The following is a 16,818-nucleotide window of genomic DNA, read 5'->3' as shown; positions in this document are numbered from 1 at the left end:
TTTAAGCCTCATTTCTTAGTCCATTTTTCAATTAGGCTATCTTACCTAGGGAGTTACTGCAATAGGTGTCTTTCCCTGTTAGAATCTCTGCTTGGATACATGCATGCTTCCTCATTGTCATGTGGTGGATATTCCCATTAGCCTCTAGAAAGAACTGCTTTCCAGAATCCTCCTGATTTTTTGGTGCCAACAAGCCTGACGTGCTCCCAAGTCCTGCAGGTTAAACGCTCATGGAGAGAACATGGTGTTATTCTTGCAAGAGGATGTTTTCTTCTTATCATTTCAGGGCTATCAGGTTTCATACCACAGATCCCAGTTTCAGCCCCAAGTTTCATGTGTCCAGATATCATCCACGTGCCATTCATCAGGCTCAATCATGAATTAAGAACTGTGTCCTGGATTGAACTTTACCCTTCACTAGCTACCTCTCAAAACCATCTACAAAAGAAAGGACTGAGCACAACCTGACCGCAGGTGCTCTGAGCAAGGGCCTCAAGAACGTGCAAATCATGAAAGCAACACAGAAATAACCACAAATATAAGATAAAACAAAAACTCAGACTGTGCATGGGGCTATGAGCGCTCTTTCCCCAGTGCAGCAGGGAGAGGAAAGCTTATAATCACAGGCACACTCTGTTTATTTAACCACGGGCATGGTTACAAGGGAAGGACAAAAGGCAGAGCCTGGGTGTGGAGTGCTAAGGCTGGATGGGCAGCGAGGTGAGCCTGGGGGTTCAGTCCTGCTGGGTGCTGAGCAATGGTCTGGAGCAGTGGGGGCTCAGCCCCAGCCCAAGATCAAGCTCAGTGCAGACAATGGTACCTCTGTGCTGCTCATTTTGCAGGGCCCAGGCTGCAGTAGGCAGTAGGAAGTCTTGCAGGACCTCCTTGAAAGCACATGGAGATGGAACAACAAGAAGGGTCATGACCAACAGTTATCCCTGTCTCTATTTGATCTCTGAAAGAGGACACTAAACAGCAGCTTAGATTCATAATGACATGGAAATTGGTTTTAAAAACAACTCAAAACATACCTGAAAAAGAAATGGGAGTGACTTGCACATGTCCCTCCACGGGAGGTGATTACACACAGTTGGGCACAGCCTTGGTTTTGAGTAGAGACCTGGCAGCTGGGCAGGGACACCACAGGACTGAGAGCAGAACTAGTCAAGGGATGGGGAGAAAGGACCCAACTCCAGTCTCCCAGCCACCATCCTCACCCTTCAGGTGATGTCCCCCTCCAGTAGAGAACGTAACCCTGCCTGGGGAGTGTGGTCAGGGCCCCACATGGCCAGTGGGCTTCTGTGCTGGAAGCTGAACTTGGGATTTGGCATATGAGAAAATCCTTCCCTGGGAGGGTGGGCAGGCCCTGGCACAGGGTGCTCAGAGCAGCTGTGGCTGCCCCTGGATCCCTGGCAGTGTCCAAGACCAGGTTGGACAGGGCTTGGAGCAGCCTGGGACAGTGGGAGGTGTCCCTGCCCACGGCAGGGGTGGCACTGGATGAGCTTTAAGGTCTCTTCCAACCCAAACCATTCTGCAATTCTATGAAAATGAGATTCAAGGTGGCTGTCAGGCTACCCATGGGATGGCTGCAGAAGGCAAAGGCCAATCTGTCCATGAGAGGAGTTGTCTGCAGGTTCTCTGCCATTTCCATCTGAATGCATCCTGGTGTGTTAGAAACTGGGAGAAAGCAGTTCTGCAGTGTAGCCCCCTCTTGACAAGCCAGCTCCTTTATCCTGCAAACTGCAGCTAGCAAGGACCAGGAGCCAAGAGCAAGGCTGATCATGAGGTGTCGGGAAATGTTTGCCATGACTTCATCCTTAAAATAACCCCTGTAGACATTTTGCTCAGCAAAGAAAGGTCCTACCCAACCTCTTGTTGCACAAAGGAGCACAGACCCCCAAGGAGGAATGATGGGTCAGACAACGAATTCCTATTAAATGATAACTAAACTCCAGATGGCCAACAGGGAATAGAGTGGGGCCACAACTGGGCCCAAGGGAGGGTCTTTGTCCTCTGCCACCACTCAGCCAGACTGAAAGCTTGGGAGAGGTTTGAGACATGCAGGCAAGTGGGGTTCTTGCCTCCAGCTGGCTTAAAGAAAAAATAGATCCTAGGAAACAAATGGACCTCTCAGTGTCTTAATAGGAAAGTGATGTGTGTGGTGCTTGTGCAAGTGAGACGCAACTCAGAGCTCTGTTATGGAAATTTTCCTCTGTGACAAGTATGTTATGAATGACTTGTCTTGAAAACACGCCAACATGTAGGTGCTGCTATCACAACATTCGGTGACTTTAACTTACTGTGAGCGTTCCTGTGATAAATCATGGAAAACCTTGCTTGGGCTATCTTTAGTCACTGCACTGTTTCACTCTCACAAGTCACTCACAGCTCTAAAAATACAGTTTATATCATTGGATTCCTGGAATTCCTTTAGTTCTTACATTCTGATTTAAGTGGCATTAAAGCTGGGCTGCACAGTCCGAGGCTGCAGGCTGATATTTCACTGTGGATTAGGTATCACCTGGGTTCAATACAGGGTTTGCAATATTTATTTGATTTGGATCCAAAGGTAATTTGAAAAATCTTCCTGTAGATACACCTCTTACCTGGCTATGTGGAACAAGGGCTAGATTTTGCCTCGGACTAGATAGTAATTTAATAACCATTCCAATATAGAATTAAATTAAAACACATGCTCACCACAAGAACTGAGTTGAGGCTGTGGGGTTTTCTCCTCAAAATCTGGAGGTATCTGGTCTCTTCTGGCCTCTGCACTGTGATCTTGTGTTGACTTCTAGGTCAGACATGCCCGTCCCTTCTTTTGGTTTCACTTACATGTCTTTCATAGTAGTTATTGATTCAGAAACACCAAGAACAAGAAAATCTTGACCTCCCACCAGCCTCTCTGGATCTGATTACCAGCTCACCAGTGATGGATAGTCTGAGCAGAATTTAATGCTTTCTAATTTTCCTTGATAGGGTCTATGAAGCATGTTACTTTTTTTCCATCCCAACTGGCAGCTCAACAAAGCCCAGCAATATAAAGCTCCATTTGTGTAATAAACTGTTGTACAATCTACTACTTATGAACACAGGCCCTGAAAATGTGCAACCTTTCTGCACATTACATTAAACACAAACCAGATGGGCACTGGAAAATCCTCCCCTTTGTTGCAGTGGGCTAAAGGGGCTGGTGGTCAGAAGGTCTGTTTCACTACACAAATAAACAGAGGAGTTTAACTACATTATTCTCCAAAATCAGCAATGGGAAACCTATGTGGAAACATTATGAGCAGTTTGCAAACCCGCTACTGGAGTGGTGTAGGCACAGGGGAGCCCTTCATCTCTCCTACCTGCAGTAGCCAGTCAGTGCTTGGTGACCAGAGCCTCCACCTGCAGCCAGAGCTGACATCCAGACTTGGAGACACATGGGTGGAGGCAAAGGGGTAAAATCAATCTCTTCTTTAAAGGCTGCCTGGGTCAGAGCTGGGCATTTAATTTCTGACAATCACTGTAGAGAAATGGGGTCCCCCAGAGTGGGCTGAGCTCATACTGAGCAGTTTCTGAAGGAGAGAAACCTCATCAGGTCAGACAGGATGTCTCACACTTGAATAATTCCATGAGTGAAATTCATGTCAGTGGCAGAGTCCCAGGACAGGGAACAAGACACTTTTCTGTCTCTGGGCTGTACCAAAGGATGCCTCACTCTTCACTTGGAGCACACCCACTGAGACACTTCTGGAGGAGCTGCTTTACAGAGCCCCTGCATGTCCTTTGGCCCCTCTCCTTGTGATTGCAAATGTAATCACAAAATTATTTCTGAAATCCACCTGGCACAAGGAGGGACACGCAGCCAAAGTGGCACACAGAGCCTGCACCCTCACTGCCTTCCCACTGTGCAGAGAAATCACCACCAGTCACACGGGACAGCCAAGGTAAAGACAACCTTGATGCAAGACAAGTGAAAGGCTCTGCTGCTGTTCCCAGGGCACAGCTGGCACAGGTAAAGTACAGGTGTGCAGCACAGTGGCATGGGATGGGGCGAGATGGGATGGAGTGGGATTTGTTGGGGTGAGCTGGGATGGGATGAAAGCTGCTACCAGCTGAAGAAACTGATCCTGGGAGCATTGATGCTGCTTCAGAGTGTAAGCATTGGCCCTGGTGTCAACATCTGAGAGGGTTTCAGGTGGGTCTGGGAGGGAAATGCAGCTTATGTACCTGAGACCCCCAAACTCAGAGAGCACGGAGCCTGTGGGTGACTGAGCTTGTGAGGGAGGCGTGTACTAAACACCTCTGGATCACGGTGTGAGACCTTTGGTACCTGCACAACAAGACTCTGGTTCACGTTGTGCAGTGCAGACACTGTCCCTCGTGGTTTCCAGACGGAAGGCTCCAGAACCCCAGGGAAGTGGCAGCTGGGGACCCCAGCTGGGACCCTGCAGGGGGGTTCCTGTGCCCAGTGCATCAAGAATTATCTTACTGCTCTTGTGTCTGCTTTTGTGTGCAAGCAAACCAGCCCAGGGAGGAGCAGGGGTGTGGGCAGGTGTGTCCTCGCTCTGAGGGGTGCCACGCACTGACCTTGTGCCTCAACAGAGTCCCTGCATGGAGAGATGGAATGGGATGAGCAGAGCATTGGTTCAGAGATGGAGTCACCATGCTGAGGCCAAAGTGCCAGGTGCTGGCAAGGTAGGATCCATGGAGCCAGTGCCCAGCCAAGGCCGTGCACAACGGGGAGCCTGGGGGGTCTAGAGCTCACCTCCAAACCCGGCATCACTAGTGACTTTAGGAAGACCCAGAGCCGTGTTTGCCTCTTCTGAGGATCTCCTGAGACAGCAGTTCACAGCTCTGCCTGGCTCAGGCCAGTGTAGAGCAGAACTTAGGAGGAGATGATGTCATTGGATATATAAACACTGTGGGATTGGGCACAGTCATGGTAAAAAGGGCAGCCTGACAGAGTTCCATCCCAGGGCAGGACAGGGCTGGGGCTACAGCTGGGCAGACAGAGGTCAGGATTCCTGCTTGTTGTAGAGGTAACAGTCCCCATTTTCCAGGACTTATGCATGCAGCTCCGGGATTTCGTAGGCCCTGCCAAATGGGCTTTCTGCTTGCTCAAATGTGATTTATTTTTACAAATTTAAATGAAATCCCCTCAGCCATTTTTGAGTAATACTAGAGTTAAAAAGACTATTTTCTTATTTAAAAATATTCTAGCTAGACTGTTTTTATTAAATCAAAGTTAAGTCAAATAAAGACGGTGGTTTGAAAGTTCAGGCTTGGGCAAGAGCTGGTCCTCACTGAGGATCTGTGCCCTTGACGGACCAGTGTCTGTCTAGTGCCCACTGAACCAGCCCAGATCACCAGCCCATGGGTGGAAAGAGCAGGGAACAAAGGGAGATCCTGCCTGGCTGAGGTGTGCACACTTGCACCCTCGGGAGAAGGGATGCAACAGGGCACGAGGAGGAGTTGGGGAGTGACACACCTTGCACTTGCTTCTCCTTACATTCCTAAATTCCTAAATAAATAAAGATTCCTAAAGACAACAGATGGAAGCTTCTTCCATTTCACCCAACCCATCCCCAGGCATTGTCTCCTTTCCTTCAGTGGCATCATCTTGGATGGGGGGTTCCCTGCTGTCCCCTGCATGTGTGGGATGAAGGTGGGAGTGCTGAATACACCCCTGGGGGTGCCCTTCAGGAGGGTGGGCTGTGAGGAGACACTGATGCCTTGTTTTTCCCCCAAGTCAATCCCAACCACTGACCCCCCACCGAGGGATGGGGTAGAAGGTCCTTGTTGTGACACCCCAACAAATGGCACTGAGGGGGACTGGAAGGCTCTGTCCTCGGCAGGGACACATCTGCTTTAGGGCTCTGTGGAGGGCAGCCTGGGGGGCTGCGGGATGTCCCCTTCCCGCTTCATCCCCAGCTCGTCAGGCTGCTCCACTGGCCCTGCGGGAGCTGTCACACCACGGAACGTGACATCAAAGGCAGGCCCAGGTGCCACATGACGTGTGTGACACTTGGCAGCCCTGCCAGCTCCCGAGATGATGTGAGATGAAGGGAGCCGGCTGTTCCCAAGCGGGGACGGCAGGAAGAGCTGAGCCCCTGTGCTGTCTAAATGTGCTAAAGAGAGGGAAACAGAGCAGAGCAAAGGGCTGGAGGGATGCCCAGACTGTGGGGGGCTCTTCTCACTTAGAGAGGGCAAACAGCCCAGTGTGGAGGGGTGCAGGGGTGGACCCATGTCCTGGTGGGCCACCAACTCTGGGGACATGAAGCCCTGACACGGGGCCAGCTGCAAGGCCAGTGCTGGCACTGCTGCAGGGCTTAGGGCGGTGGGTACCTGCACTTCTGCAGGTTGTGCTGAGAGCCCGTGGGCACCTGGAGATGTTTCTTCCTTTTCCTTCCCATAACAAAAAAAAGGGTGGAAAATGGATACAAAAAATAAGGATGTGAAAGCTACAGAGAAAATATGATTTTGTTTTACATCACTGAGCAGTTTGTCCTTTTACAAGTCCCTGTTGCTACTGCATTATGTTAGGTACACTTGGGTATCTGGGACTGTAGGAAAGAAGAATCCTGACTATAGGCAGGCCCTGGGCCTGACTCTCTGCTGTGTTACTCCAGCCTGACACCAGTACACTGCCATGATGACATCATTTGGATTATTTCTGATTTATAGTGATTGAGAAAAATTGGGTCCCGTACAATAATGCAAACAATCAAAGACACAAAGCAAAAATAGTGTCTTTGGGCTGCACTTTCACATTGCATGATGTTTTGAGGACTTAATGTTGAAAGCCTTAGAGTGCACAAAAGGAATTTTCTTCATTTCATATATTATACAGTTGCCTGAAAGAAATGGCAAACAACTCCTCAGCCTAAGCATGCTTTGCACAGGCTCAGTTGTGGGGCTTTTCTGTCCATCAGCTTCCCACCAACAGATCTCCACTGAAACTCGGAGCAGTATCTGCCAGCAAGAGTAGCTGCTGGACCCATGACCCCACAAATGACCTTGCAGAGGTCTAGGCCAAATTCTGCTCTCTGTTACAAGGATCTGAAGCAATTTTGGTGAAGACCAGGTTTTCTGGAGCACCCAGTACTCGGTGAGAGCAGAGCAGTCAGTTGGACCCTTGACAAACCAAATACCTTTCCCATTTCTTCTCCACTGATCTACTTCACATCACCCTAATTCCCCAGAAGTTCCATTGGTGTAATCAGAACACCGGTCCCTTCCTAAGACCTTGAAATCCCACATTTCAGCCAAAATCATACCAAACACTTGGGTCACAAGGAACATGCCTCAAAGGTGACAACAGCATTTAAGTCTGTCCCAGAAATACTGAGATCAGGCCTCACTTCCATTAAATCTTAAAATCTTGCCATTGGATGGCAAGATGTTCAATGGCAAACACCCTCCAAAGCACCACATGTAAAAATAGCAATGAACCAAAAACGCAGCACGTGCAAGAGATGCTAAACCAGCATCGATCCCATCTCCACCCCCATCTCTTGCCAGCAGCGGGCGAGGAACTCACCGTTCTTCCGCTCCGCGAAGGGCGGGGGCTGGAGCTTGGTGCCATCTCTCACTTCGCTGGCAGACTTTTCCTTGGGTGCCTTTTCCTCTTCATTCCCAGCTGGTTCACTTTTGTGGTCCGAGCGATCCTGTTTGATCACACCATTCATCACCGTGCCTGGAGGGACCGGTCCAGATTCTGGCTGCTCCACTTTGAAGGGTCAGGGAGAGGAGCAGACACCAACGTGACCTCTGGAAGAGAAGAGGAACAGGTAAGGACAAACTCCCAAATCAGTCTGAGAAACAGTGAATGAAGACTGGCATTTGCTAAGCAATCAGTCCACAGACAACTAATTACTGACAATTTGCATGGGAAGACCGTAGGATCCCCTATTGCCTGCTTGATTCTCCCTGTCTGCTGCACACTTGGCTACTTTACTGGAGCAATTTCTACCCATAGGCAAAGAATATTTGCAGAAAGTCTGTCTTCAAAACACACAGCCCCAGGGAACACACACGAGAGAGCTCTTGAACTGTTAGAGATCCACAAATGAGGACAGTCTTCCTTTATACGACTCTGGTTTGCTGAGAAAACTGTGACAGGAATAATTCCACACAACCCAGAGGAGGCTGCTAATTGTGTGATACAGTCAGCAAATGAAGAGAGCAAACATCAGTCAGCTTTTACACCAGGAAGTGTACAAACACCCTGCAAAGTAAAATACATGTGCAAAACCTATTCTCTGACATCAAAGTTGTGATTAGCACCCACCAGAGCTAAAGGCTTTATGAAGAATTCAACCACATTAGGCACAAAATGCTGAGAGCTTTTGATGGACAGAGGACTTGTTTGTTTACCACATTGTTCTACTCCAAGGTTTATGTGGGATTTGTGGTCAAAATACATCACAAAACCTCTAGCTCTTTGGGCAGGGAGATGCCTGATGACACCCCCATCTCACCAGAAATGTGGATGGAAAGGATTCAGCTTACACCAACCATGTTTGTGGGATGCAGGCCCACGGCCCAGGAGGGGCTGTGATACTGAGCACATCAGAGGAAAGCTGCAGGGACCGTTTCAACAGAGCATTGTCTGAAAAATCTCCAGATGCTGAATGAAAGTGAATGCCTATAAGAATCAGCACCAGCTCCTAATGAGTCCCATCAGGAAAGAGCTGAGGAGAGCTAAAAAAGGTCATTTGTAGAGAACAAGAATAGAAAAGTGTAAGATTGATTCAGTGATAAAATCTGATTTAACACAAAAAAGTTACCAATTTACTGTATAAGGAAGTAGGAGCAGTGCATTGCACATGATACCATCTCCTCCACACTGTGTGAGCCAGGACCCTCACACCCCTCTCCCTACCCTGCACCAGCAGGGATTCTGCCATCTGCTTCCTCATCCACCTCACTGGCAGCCCCACCTGCTCCAGCCTTTCCTGTCCCACGGGCTGCAGCTCAGACCCCGTGTCCCTCTGTCCTGCCTTACACCGAGTTTCACTGCTGGCACACTTCACACAGGGTGCCCATGGGGTGGCTGCACTGGCTGGGAAGGAGGTGCCAGAGGTGCCTGTGTCCCTTTATCCCTTTGCTATGCCCAGGGAGGTGCATCGCCTGGGGCAGGCTGTGTTTGCACCCTGGGCTCAGAACACAACGCAGGCCCAGCCGCTGCCACCAGCCCTGCCCTTCTGCTGTGTGCTCCCCATCACCCTCCTCACTCGCCCCTGTGGCCCTTTCCTCATCTCCTGTGCCCAGCTATTCCTGCCAAAGCCTGACATGCTGCCACTGCCCGTGAAAACAGCCCTGCAGGCACACAGACAGGCCAGGCCTGCGCTGTGCTGCCTCTCTGAACAGACAATTTCATCTGCCACGTCTGCTTTAGCATTTTATCTCCCCTGAGCAGCTCGAGGTCCCCTTTCCAGTGGTGTGACTGCTGTGCAATGCCCCATCCCCACTGTGATGATCCACCCAGTGCTGGCTGTAGGGCTGCAGACACACTTTGACACAAGCAGCATGAGCCCCTAAACCCTTTATTTAATTCATGACTAGCGTGGAACATTCAATAAGTGTTTACATTGCTGTTGTAAAATGTGCATTTTTTTTAACTTCTTGAAGTTGCTGATATGATGCATCTTTCCAGTGGGAGCAGAGGGTGATGACAGAACAATCCAGCAAAATGCATCTGCTTACAAAAATGAGACTTTGTTCAACCGAACACTAAATCTTTGATAAATTAGTCAGGGCTTTGGTGACGTACATGTTGAACCAATATGACAGTTTTATATGGATTATGATTATGAATGTTTTTCAAAAATAGAGAGCGTGAGCCAGACATCCAGTGCCGAAGCTGCAAGACCACCAGCCGAGGCCAAAGTCTTTCAGGAAGGCTTCTTGCAGGCTCTGTGTACAATCTCTTTTTACACTCAGAGCATATGCAACATTTTAATTCGCAGTGAGTGTGCTGGGGTCCTCATGTCTGAGCCAGGAGGTCACGCTGCGACCCCGCAGACACAGGCTTCACAGCACACTCAAGCACCACTGGCTCAGTGGTGGGTTTTTTTTCCTGGAGTGAAATTTGGCCTCGAAACATTCCACATTGTTCCCGAACAAATCAGTTCGTTTAGGCTGAGCTGATTGTATTTACAAAGCTTAGACACACTTTTGAGCCTCAGAGCACATCTCCCATCAACCGCTGCTGCCAACACATCGATTGCGATTGCAAGGCTGTGCACAGTACAGGTCATGTTCCATCTCTCCCTGCCTGTAAATTTCAAATTCATCAAGCTGGACTAGCATGGTACCTACATCGTGGGTACTTCCTTGCAAGACACTGGAGATGCTCTGGAGGAGATGCCTGGTTTGGAAGGAGCAGCCCCCTTGGTCTCTGCCCGGGAAGCAGGGCAGCATGGATGAGGCTCAGACTCGCTTGCTCACCACGGCCCAGGTGGGACTTGGCTGATTCTACCAAACCTGTGAAGTTTAACTAAGACAAATGCCAAGTTGCACTGGGATGGGGCAGCGCTGGATGTATGGACAGACTGGGGAAGGAGAGGCTGGAGAGCAGCTGTGGGAGGGAACCTGGGGGTGCTGCTCCACGGCCAGTTGGATCTGAGCCAGCAGTGCCCTGGCAGCCAGGAGGGACATCCCTGTCCTGGGGGGCATCAGGCCCAGCGTGGCCAGCCAGGGGAGGGAGGGGATTGTCCCACTCTGCTCTGCACTGGCGTGGCCTCACCTTGAGTGCTGGGGCAGTTTTGGATGCCACGATCAAAGACGGACCCAAACCTTTAAGAGAGAGAGAGCATCTGAATGAGGCACACAAAGATGGGGAAGGGCCTTGAGGGGCCACACGAGGAGTGCCTGAGGGCACTTGGGTTGTTCAGCTGGAGCAGAGCAGACTGAGGGCAGACCTCCCTGGGGGCTGCAGCTCCTCCTGAGGGGCAGCTCCAATCTCTGCTCCCTGTGACAGGGACAGGACACAAGGGATTGGCACCCTTGGATGCTGCCTGCCTCCCGTTGCTCCCTCCTGGGGAGGTAATGGAGCAGCACAGCCGGACAGGCTGCCCCTCACCCCCTACCATGCCCCCCCATCTCCCCCTACCCTTCTCCCCTGTCCCCCAGTGCAGTGCTCACAGACACCACAGACTGTTTGGAGCCTGTCCTGCTAGCGAAGATAATTGGATAATTCTAAAATATTTTTATTTTTTAACATTTTTAAACTTTTTATTAGGAAAAAAATGAACTGAACCATTGAAATTAAAAATTATTTTTAGAAGTGGAGAAAAACTTTATCTCCCTGAGAAACAATTCTGGCTTCAGCAGCTCATCTTCCAAAAAACTAATTTTTTTGGCTGGAAAACTCCTAAACTGAAAAATTCATTGTCCAGGTCTCAGCAATCCCCTTCACACCTCAGGTTTCCACATGTCAAGCAAGTTCCTGGATGATGTTTTTTTCCAAGTTTCCAAGAGTGAGCTTCCTGCCAAGGTGTGTACCAGAAATACCAGAGCTAGGATGTGCCACCCACTGGAGCTAAACAAACATCTCTTGAGCAGACTCTGGGATCTAACACAGGGACAGACACTGCTTCCTCTCCCCAGTGCCACCACAAATGCACCTTAGCAACCTGAAAGGGAAAGGAAAATAGGAGATGGAGCATCTTTGTGTGACGTGAAGCAGAGCTCCAGGGCTGAGCCTGGGGGCTGAGCAGAGGCATCCAGCACCCCCTGAGATATCCCTGCTCAGATGCAGAGCCTACAGCAGCTGGACCTGAGGCATCTCTGCAGGATTGAGGGTCCTGGCTCCTGCCTGTAGCCTGTGTAGGATTGGACACAACACCTTGAGGTGCACTTGGCTTCTAACATCTAGAAATATCCTCAGGAATGACACTTTCATGAGGCTGGCTCCTGCTTGGGTTACTGTGACACAGCTTTGATGGTCTGCACAGTTCCTCCCTGCCCAGCATGGGCCATGCAGCTCACTTCACCTTCCGCCTTCTCAGCTTTGCCCTGGGCCACTCCTGCGTGCACCGAGGTGGGAATGAGCAGGGCTTACACTTCCTCATATGCTGGATCCCCCAAATCTGCCCCTGTTCTGCTGTTTGCTCTTCTGGAGGTTGGAGGTAAATACATTGAGCTCTAATGCATGTGCAGCGTCTCTTAAGCAATCGTGACCTACCATAAAACTTTAAATACACAAAGAGAAAAACCAGGAGAGAGATGCAGTTCAGCCTTATCAAATTCTTCACGTGTTTGTTGTGGTGTGTTTGTATTCCTGGGCTTCTGCCTGCAGGAATGTTGCTGATAAAACCATCTCCCTAAACATGGGCTCGGTGTGTTGTAGCTGGTGTTTACAGTGCTCAGGCAGTAAGAGTAGCTCTGGATTCCTGGGGGCAAATATCCCGTGAACATTTGTGCTGGCTTGTTGCAAATGCTGATCAAGTCCTGCTGTGTACAAGTTCTGCAGGAATCCTGTCTGGTCCTCCTTAGAGCCGTGTCAGGTTTGGCAAGGCAGAAGGCAACTCTGACCATTTGCCCCTACCCCCAGAACAAGAGGCCTTTTCTCCTCTGAGACCTCCTTGGGTTGCCAGGGCACGCACCACTGCTATTATCTCATGGTTTGCCTTGCAGGCCATGTCCCTGTTGGATGATTCCCCTCACTGAACTCCCTCCTGCCTCCTCAGGGATGCAGAAAGCCCCATCCCGTGACGGCGCTGAGGGCAATGGAGCCCGCAGGCCGTTTCCCACAGATCGGCACATTCCTCCCATGCCCTGGAGAAGTGACCTGCTCACCACTTCAGCTCCAAGAGAGGAGCTGCAGGGCAGGGGGAGCTCCTGGATGGGGGCTTTCCCAGCGAAGAGGAAACAAAGCAAGGAAACCTGCCCCAATCCTGGATCCCCCCTTCAGCGACAAGTTATCCCATGCAGCTTCTTGTGCAACCCCTCCATGGGGTCGGTGCCAAGACCCAGTGAGCAGAGCTGTGTGAGCCATAAAATCTGCACTTGAGGCAAACCCGCGCCGTGTTTGGTCACAGTGTGATCCCCACGCTCAGAGAGCTTTGCCAGCTGTTTGCACCCCCAGGCGTTTTAGGATAGAATCTCCTTCCCAGGCTCCAAATTCTCAGTCCTGATCTCTTCTCCAAGCTGCCCAGAGGCCATGTGGCCTTAGACAGCAATGAAGAGCCCAGTGATAGGAAGTGGCAGCTGTCTTCATCCAGGACAGCTCCTGGCCTCCAGCCTGGGCTGGATGATGAGGGGTAAGGGCTGTTCTCAGGGGAGAAGCTCAGCCCTGGCCTCAGCCCCCTCCCATTGAGCTGTTTTGAAGAGAAGGGATTTCTCCTCCATTTTTTCATAGTAAGAAGATTCAAGTGGTGGAAAATAGTAGAGTGTAGCATTAGCTGAGACACAGTTCCACTTCCAGGGATTATTCTAGGGTGTTCAACTCTGTTCAGCCCCAGTTTTGTTTGAAGCCTTTTCATTCACAGAAACTTTGAAAAATATTATTTCTTTGCTCCAAAGAGTATTTGACACAGCCCTGACCACCTTACAGCCAGCAAAGCCCTCCCCACATCACACACTGCAACAGAAGGGGTGCATCGGTGTCACTGGGAGTAAAAATCTGAGCTCCTGTACATGATGTTGTCCAAGAGAGCTGGGAATTTTGGAAAATATCTGTGCAAATGACTCATCAGCACCATACTCAGAGGTCTCACTGAGCCAGCACTGGAGGCAGAGGAGATGGGCTCTGTGGAGAAACAGAGTGGAGACGGGACCTCCTTTTACACCCATTGCCCTCAAATGTTGGTGCCTTCTCTTATGGCAGCTCTGCTCCCATGCACGGGCTCTGTGCTGGCACAGAGGCAGCCTCAGCCCCCGGCACCGTGCAGGGGGAGCAGGGCCATGCACGGTGTGAGTGATGGATGGTGGAGTAAGGGATGGATGGCCATGATAATGCTGGGGCACTGCACCGTGCTCCAGACACACAGCAAACGCTCCAGAGGGAAAGGGGGAAAAACAGAGTCATCCACAGAGGGTGAAAATGAAAGCTCTGAGACAAGGAGCAGAGCCTGACTGGGCAGAGAGACTGCAGGAGCCGTGGGAGTAAAATTTCACTTCTGGATGTCAAAGACAGAGGACAAGCCATCATGTTGATGTGTGGCAGCCCGAGCACTCCAGCTGTCTCAGCTCCTGCTTTTGTACAGCCCTTATCCAGGGCTGCTCATGGCAATCCCACTGAAGGCAGGAACGGCAGAGCCAAGGTAGGGGACTTCAGCCTTCCCGCAGGCTTTGTGCTGCCTAAAGCCCCACGACACAACTCTGTGAGGACTCCAGCATTTTCCCCAGTGCCCTGTGCTGAGCCCTGACTCCTGTGCCAGTCCCTTGCCACTACAGGCAGCCTGCTCTCCCATTCACAACGTCTTTCCATGCTGAGACAGAGGTGGAACACCCAGAAGGCCAAAGGTACAACCCTACTCCCTACAGCACCAGGAATGCAGTACAGTGGATGGAGAAGGTGGGTTGGGGGCTGAGCCATGGCACAAACCTCCACAATCACCCACAGGTTTGTCCTGCTCATGGGCCAGCCCTGGGCCACCACTACATGAAGTTTTGTCAGCTGGGGCTGTGGTTTCTGCATCTGCCTCAGGATTGAGGGAGCTTGCAAGAAAGCTGGAGAGAGACTCTTTACAAGAGCCTGGAGTGACAGGACAAGGGGGAAGGGCTTCAAACTGACAGAGAGTAGGGTTAGATCAGGTAACAGGAAAAAAATTCTTCCCTGTGGGGGTGCTGAGGCCCTGTCACAGGTTGTCCAGGCTGTCCCATCCCTGGAAGTGTCCAAGGCCAGGTTGGATGGGGCTTGGAGCAACCTGGGATAGTGGAAGGTGTCCCTGCCCATGGTAGGGGGTGGAAATGGATGGGCTTTAAGGTCCCTTCCACCACAAACCATTCTGTGATTATATTATTCTATGATTAGAAGCATTTAAGGATTGAAGTTCATTGGCTACGTGGCATTTGCCATCAGTCCTCAGTCCTGCTCTTGTGCCCAGGGTTATTTCCATGGAGAAACACTCTGCTAAAAATACTGCTAGAACCTAACTGGACAACATATGCAGATAGTTCTGAGTTAGATAAAACATCTCCTTATGAATCTGGACCATACTTGTCGTTTTTAAAATAATCTTAAAATAAACTTTAAAATCTTAAAATAAGCAGTAATGTTCTAAGTATGCTGAAAAGGCTCAAAAAGCAGTTATCAGCCTCAGATTTGTTCTTGCTGTTTGTTCTGTTTGCAGAACTGCTTTCAGGCTAATCTGGTGAATTTTCCAGGTCTGACTCATGAGCGCTGTGTGCTGGGGCGGGTGGGGCTTGGATCACACCAGGTGCAGGGTCCTGCACACCTGGGGACAGCCCTGCTCCAGCAGCCTTGGCAGAATGAAGCTTCTGAGAGAAATTGCACTTTTTTTCTAAACTATGATTTGATTGGATTTGATTTGATTTTATTCTGTTTAACTTATAAATGCTTAACTATGAGCTGTTTCTGCTGGTGGCAGTGCCACCTGGGCTGGTTACAAAGCACAAACCATGCTCCTAATTCAAAGGAACTGCATTGTTTTCAGAATTTGATTTAAATCCAGCCCCAACCAAAAACTTGTGGTTTTCAACTTTTCCAGTGAAATGGGAATCCCTGGTCTCTGGAAGTGACCCTGGTACCTAATGTTCCTGCACGTGGATTGTGGCTCTGTGGTCACCAGACAGGTTGAGCTGTTATTGGTCACCCCAAAGGCTCTTCTGGTTACTCTTGCACCCCTACCAGCAGCTGCCTCCCCACATTTCTACAGGAAAACATTGGCTTCTCTTGTAGGTCATGCTGATGTCCTCGGTTATGGCTGCAGCATTAAACTGTGCCCTAATTTTGCAGCATTCGTGGTTATGTCTGATCTTTGTCTCCCTTATTTTGTTACATTTTAGAAGTGCAATAAACAGAATCTTTCTAAAAGAGAGAAAACATGGCAGGGATTTGAAATGGAAAATGAGCACAAACTGGACCCATGCCTCTTCATTAGATGCCAGAGGAGGGGAAGGAACAAACAGCACAGGGACAAACACTATTAATAAAGTGATGAGGGTGGGTCTCAAACGGGAGAGGAGCTGGGGGCAGGAGCAGCTCTCCGGCCTCAGATGGTCCTGCTGCCCAGCACAGGGGCCTCGCCAGCTTGAGTTGGCAGAGGGAGCGTTCAGTGGGTGGGAAAGGCCACAGACTGACCCAGCAGGGCTTTGGGAAAGGTCCCAGACTGCTGGCAGAGGACTTGTGCCCACGGGGTGTGTTCCTGCTGGAGCAGGGACTAACCTGAGCCAGACTATGGAGCAGTGCTCAGCACTGGGCTAGTGGCGCCAGGTCACCTCTCCAGCCCAGTGCCTGTGGGTCTGAGCCCTGAACAAAAACATATCTGGTGACAGGGATCATGTCCAACTCTGCATTTCAGGCTGGTGACCCAGAGCCTCTCTTCCTTTGGCTACCCCAGACAGCAAGCGGCCAGGAAAGGAAGAGCAGCTGCTGATCTTTGTAGAGCCTGTCACCCCCTTGCTCAGAGTCCAGTGAAACTGCTCTTGGCCAGACCTCTGTCTCTTGCCCTCAACTGCTGACACGGGCAGCAGATGGACAGGGTGAAAAAGCCCTGGCGATAAGAGGGAGAGAGCAAGGCAGCGGTTTGGTGTGCATCCTGTGCCACCCACTGCCACAGCACCATGAACAGAGCTGCCAGGCAAGGACTCCTAATAGGAAACCCCCTGAGAGAAACCAGTGCACAGCCTGTCTGC

At 50.4% G+C, this 16,818-nt stretch overlaps 1 protein-coding gene across 7 annotated transcripts in view; it reads right to left on the bottom strand.

Moving 5' to 3' along the window:
• Positions 1-16,818, bottom strand: part of MYOCD (myocardin) — a 219,484-nt gene that overhangs the window by 91,271 nt on the left and 111,395 nt on the right. For 6 of the 7 annotated variants that reach the window (XM_039562412.1, XM_039562414.1, XM_039562413.1 and 3 more), the window contains exon 2: positions 7,532-7,761. In XM_039562412.1, coding sequence (XP_039418346.1) covers positions 7,532-7,679 — 148 coding nt within the window. In that variant the 5' untranslated portion in view covers positions 7,680-7,761. Of the gene's footprint in view, positions 1-7,531; positions 7,762-16,818 lie in introns of those variants that run through there. The other variant, XM_039562422.1, reaches the window with a different exon arrangement.

This window comes from Corvus cornix, chromosome 18, assembly GCF_000738735.6.
Source record: "Corvus cornix cornix isolate S_Up_H32 chromosome 18, ASM73873v5, whole genome shotgun sequence".
Taxonomy (NCBI): Eukaryota; Metazoa; Chordata; class Aves; order Passeriformes; family Corvidae; genus Corvus; species Corvus cornix.
The sequence above is the reverse complement of the archived record's forward strand: the minus strand, read 5'-3'. Positions and strand labels throughout refer to the sequence as shown.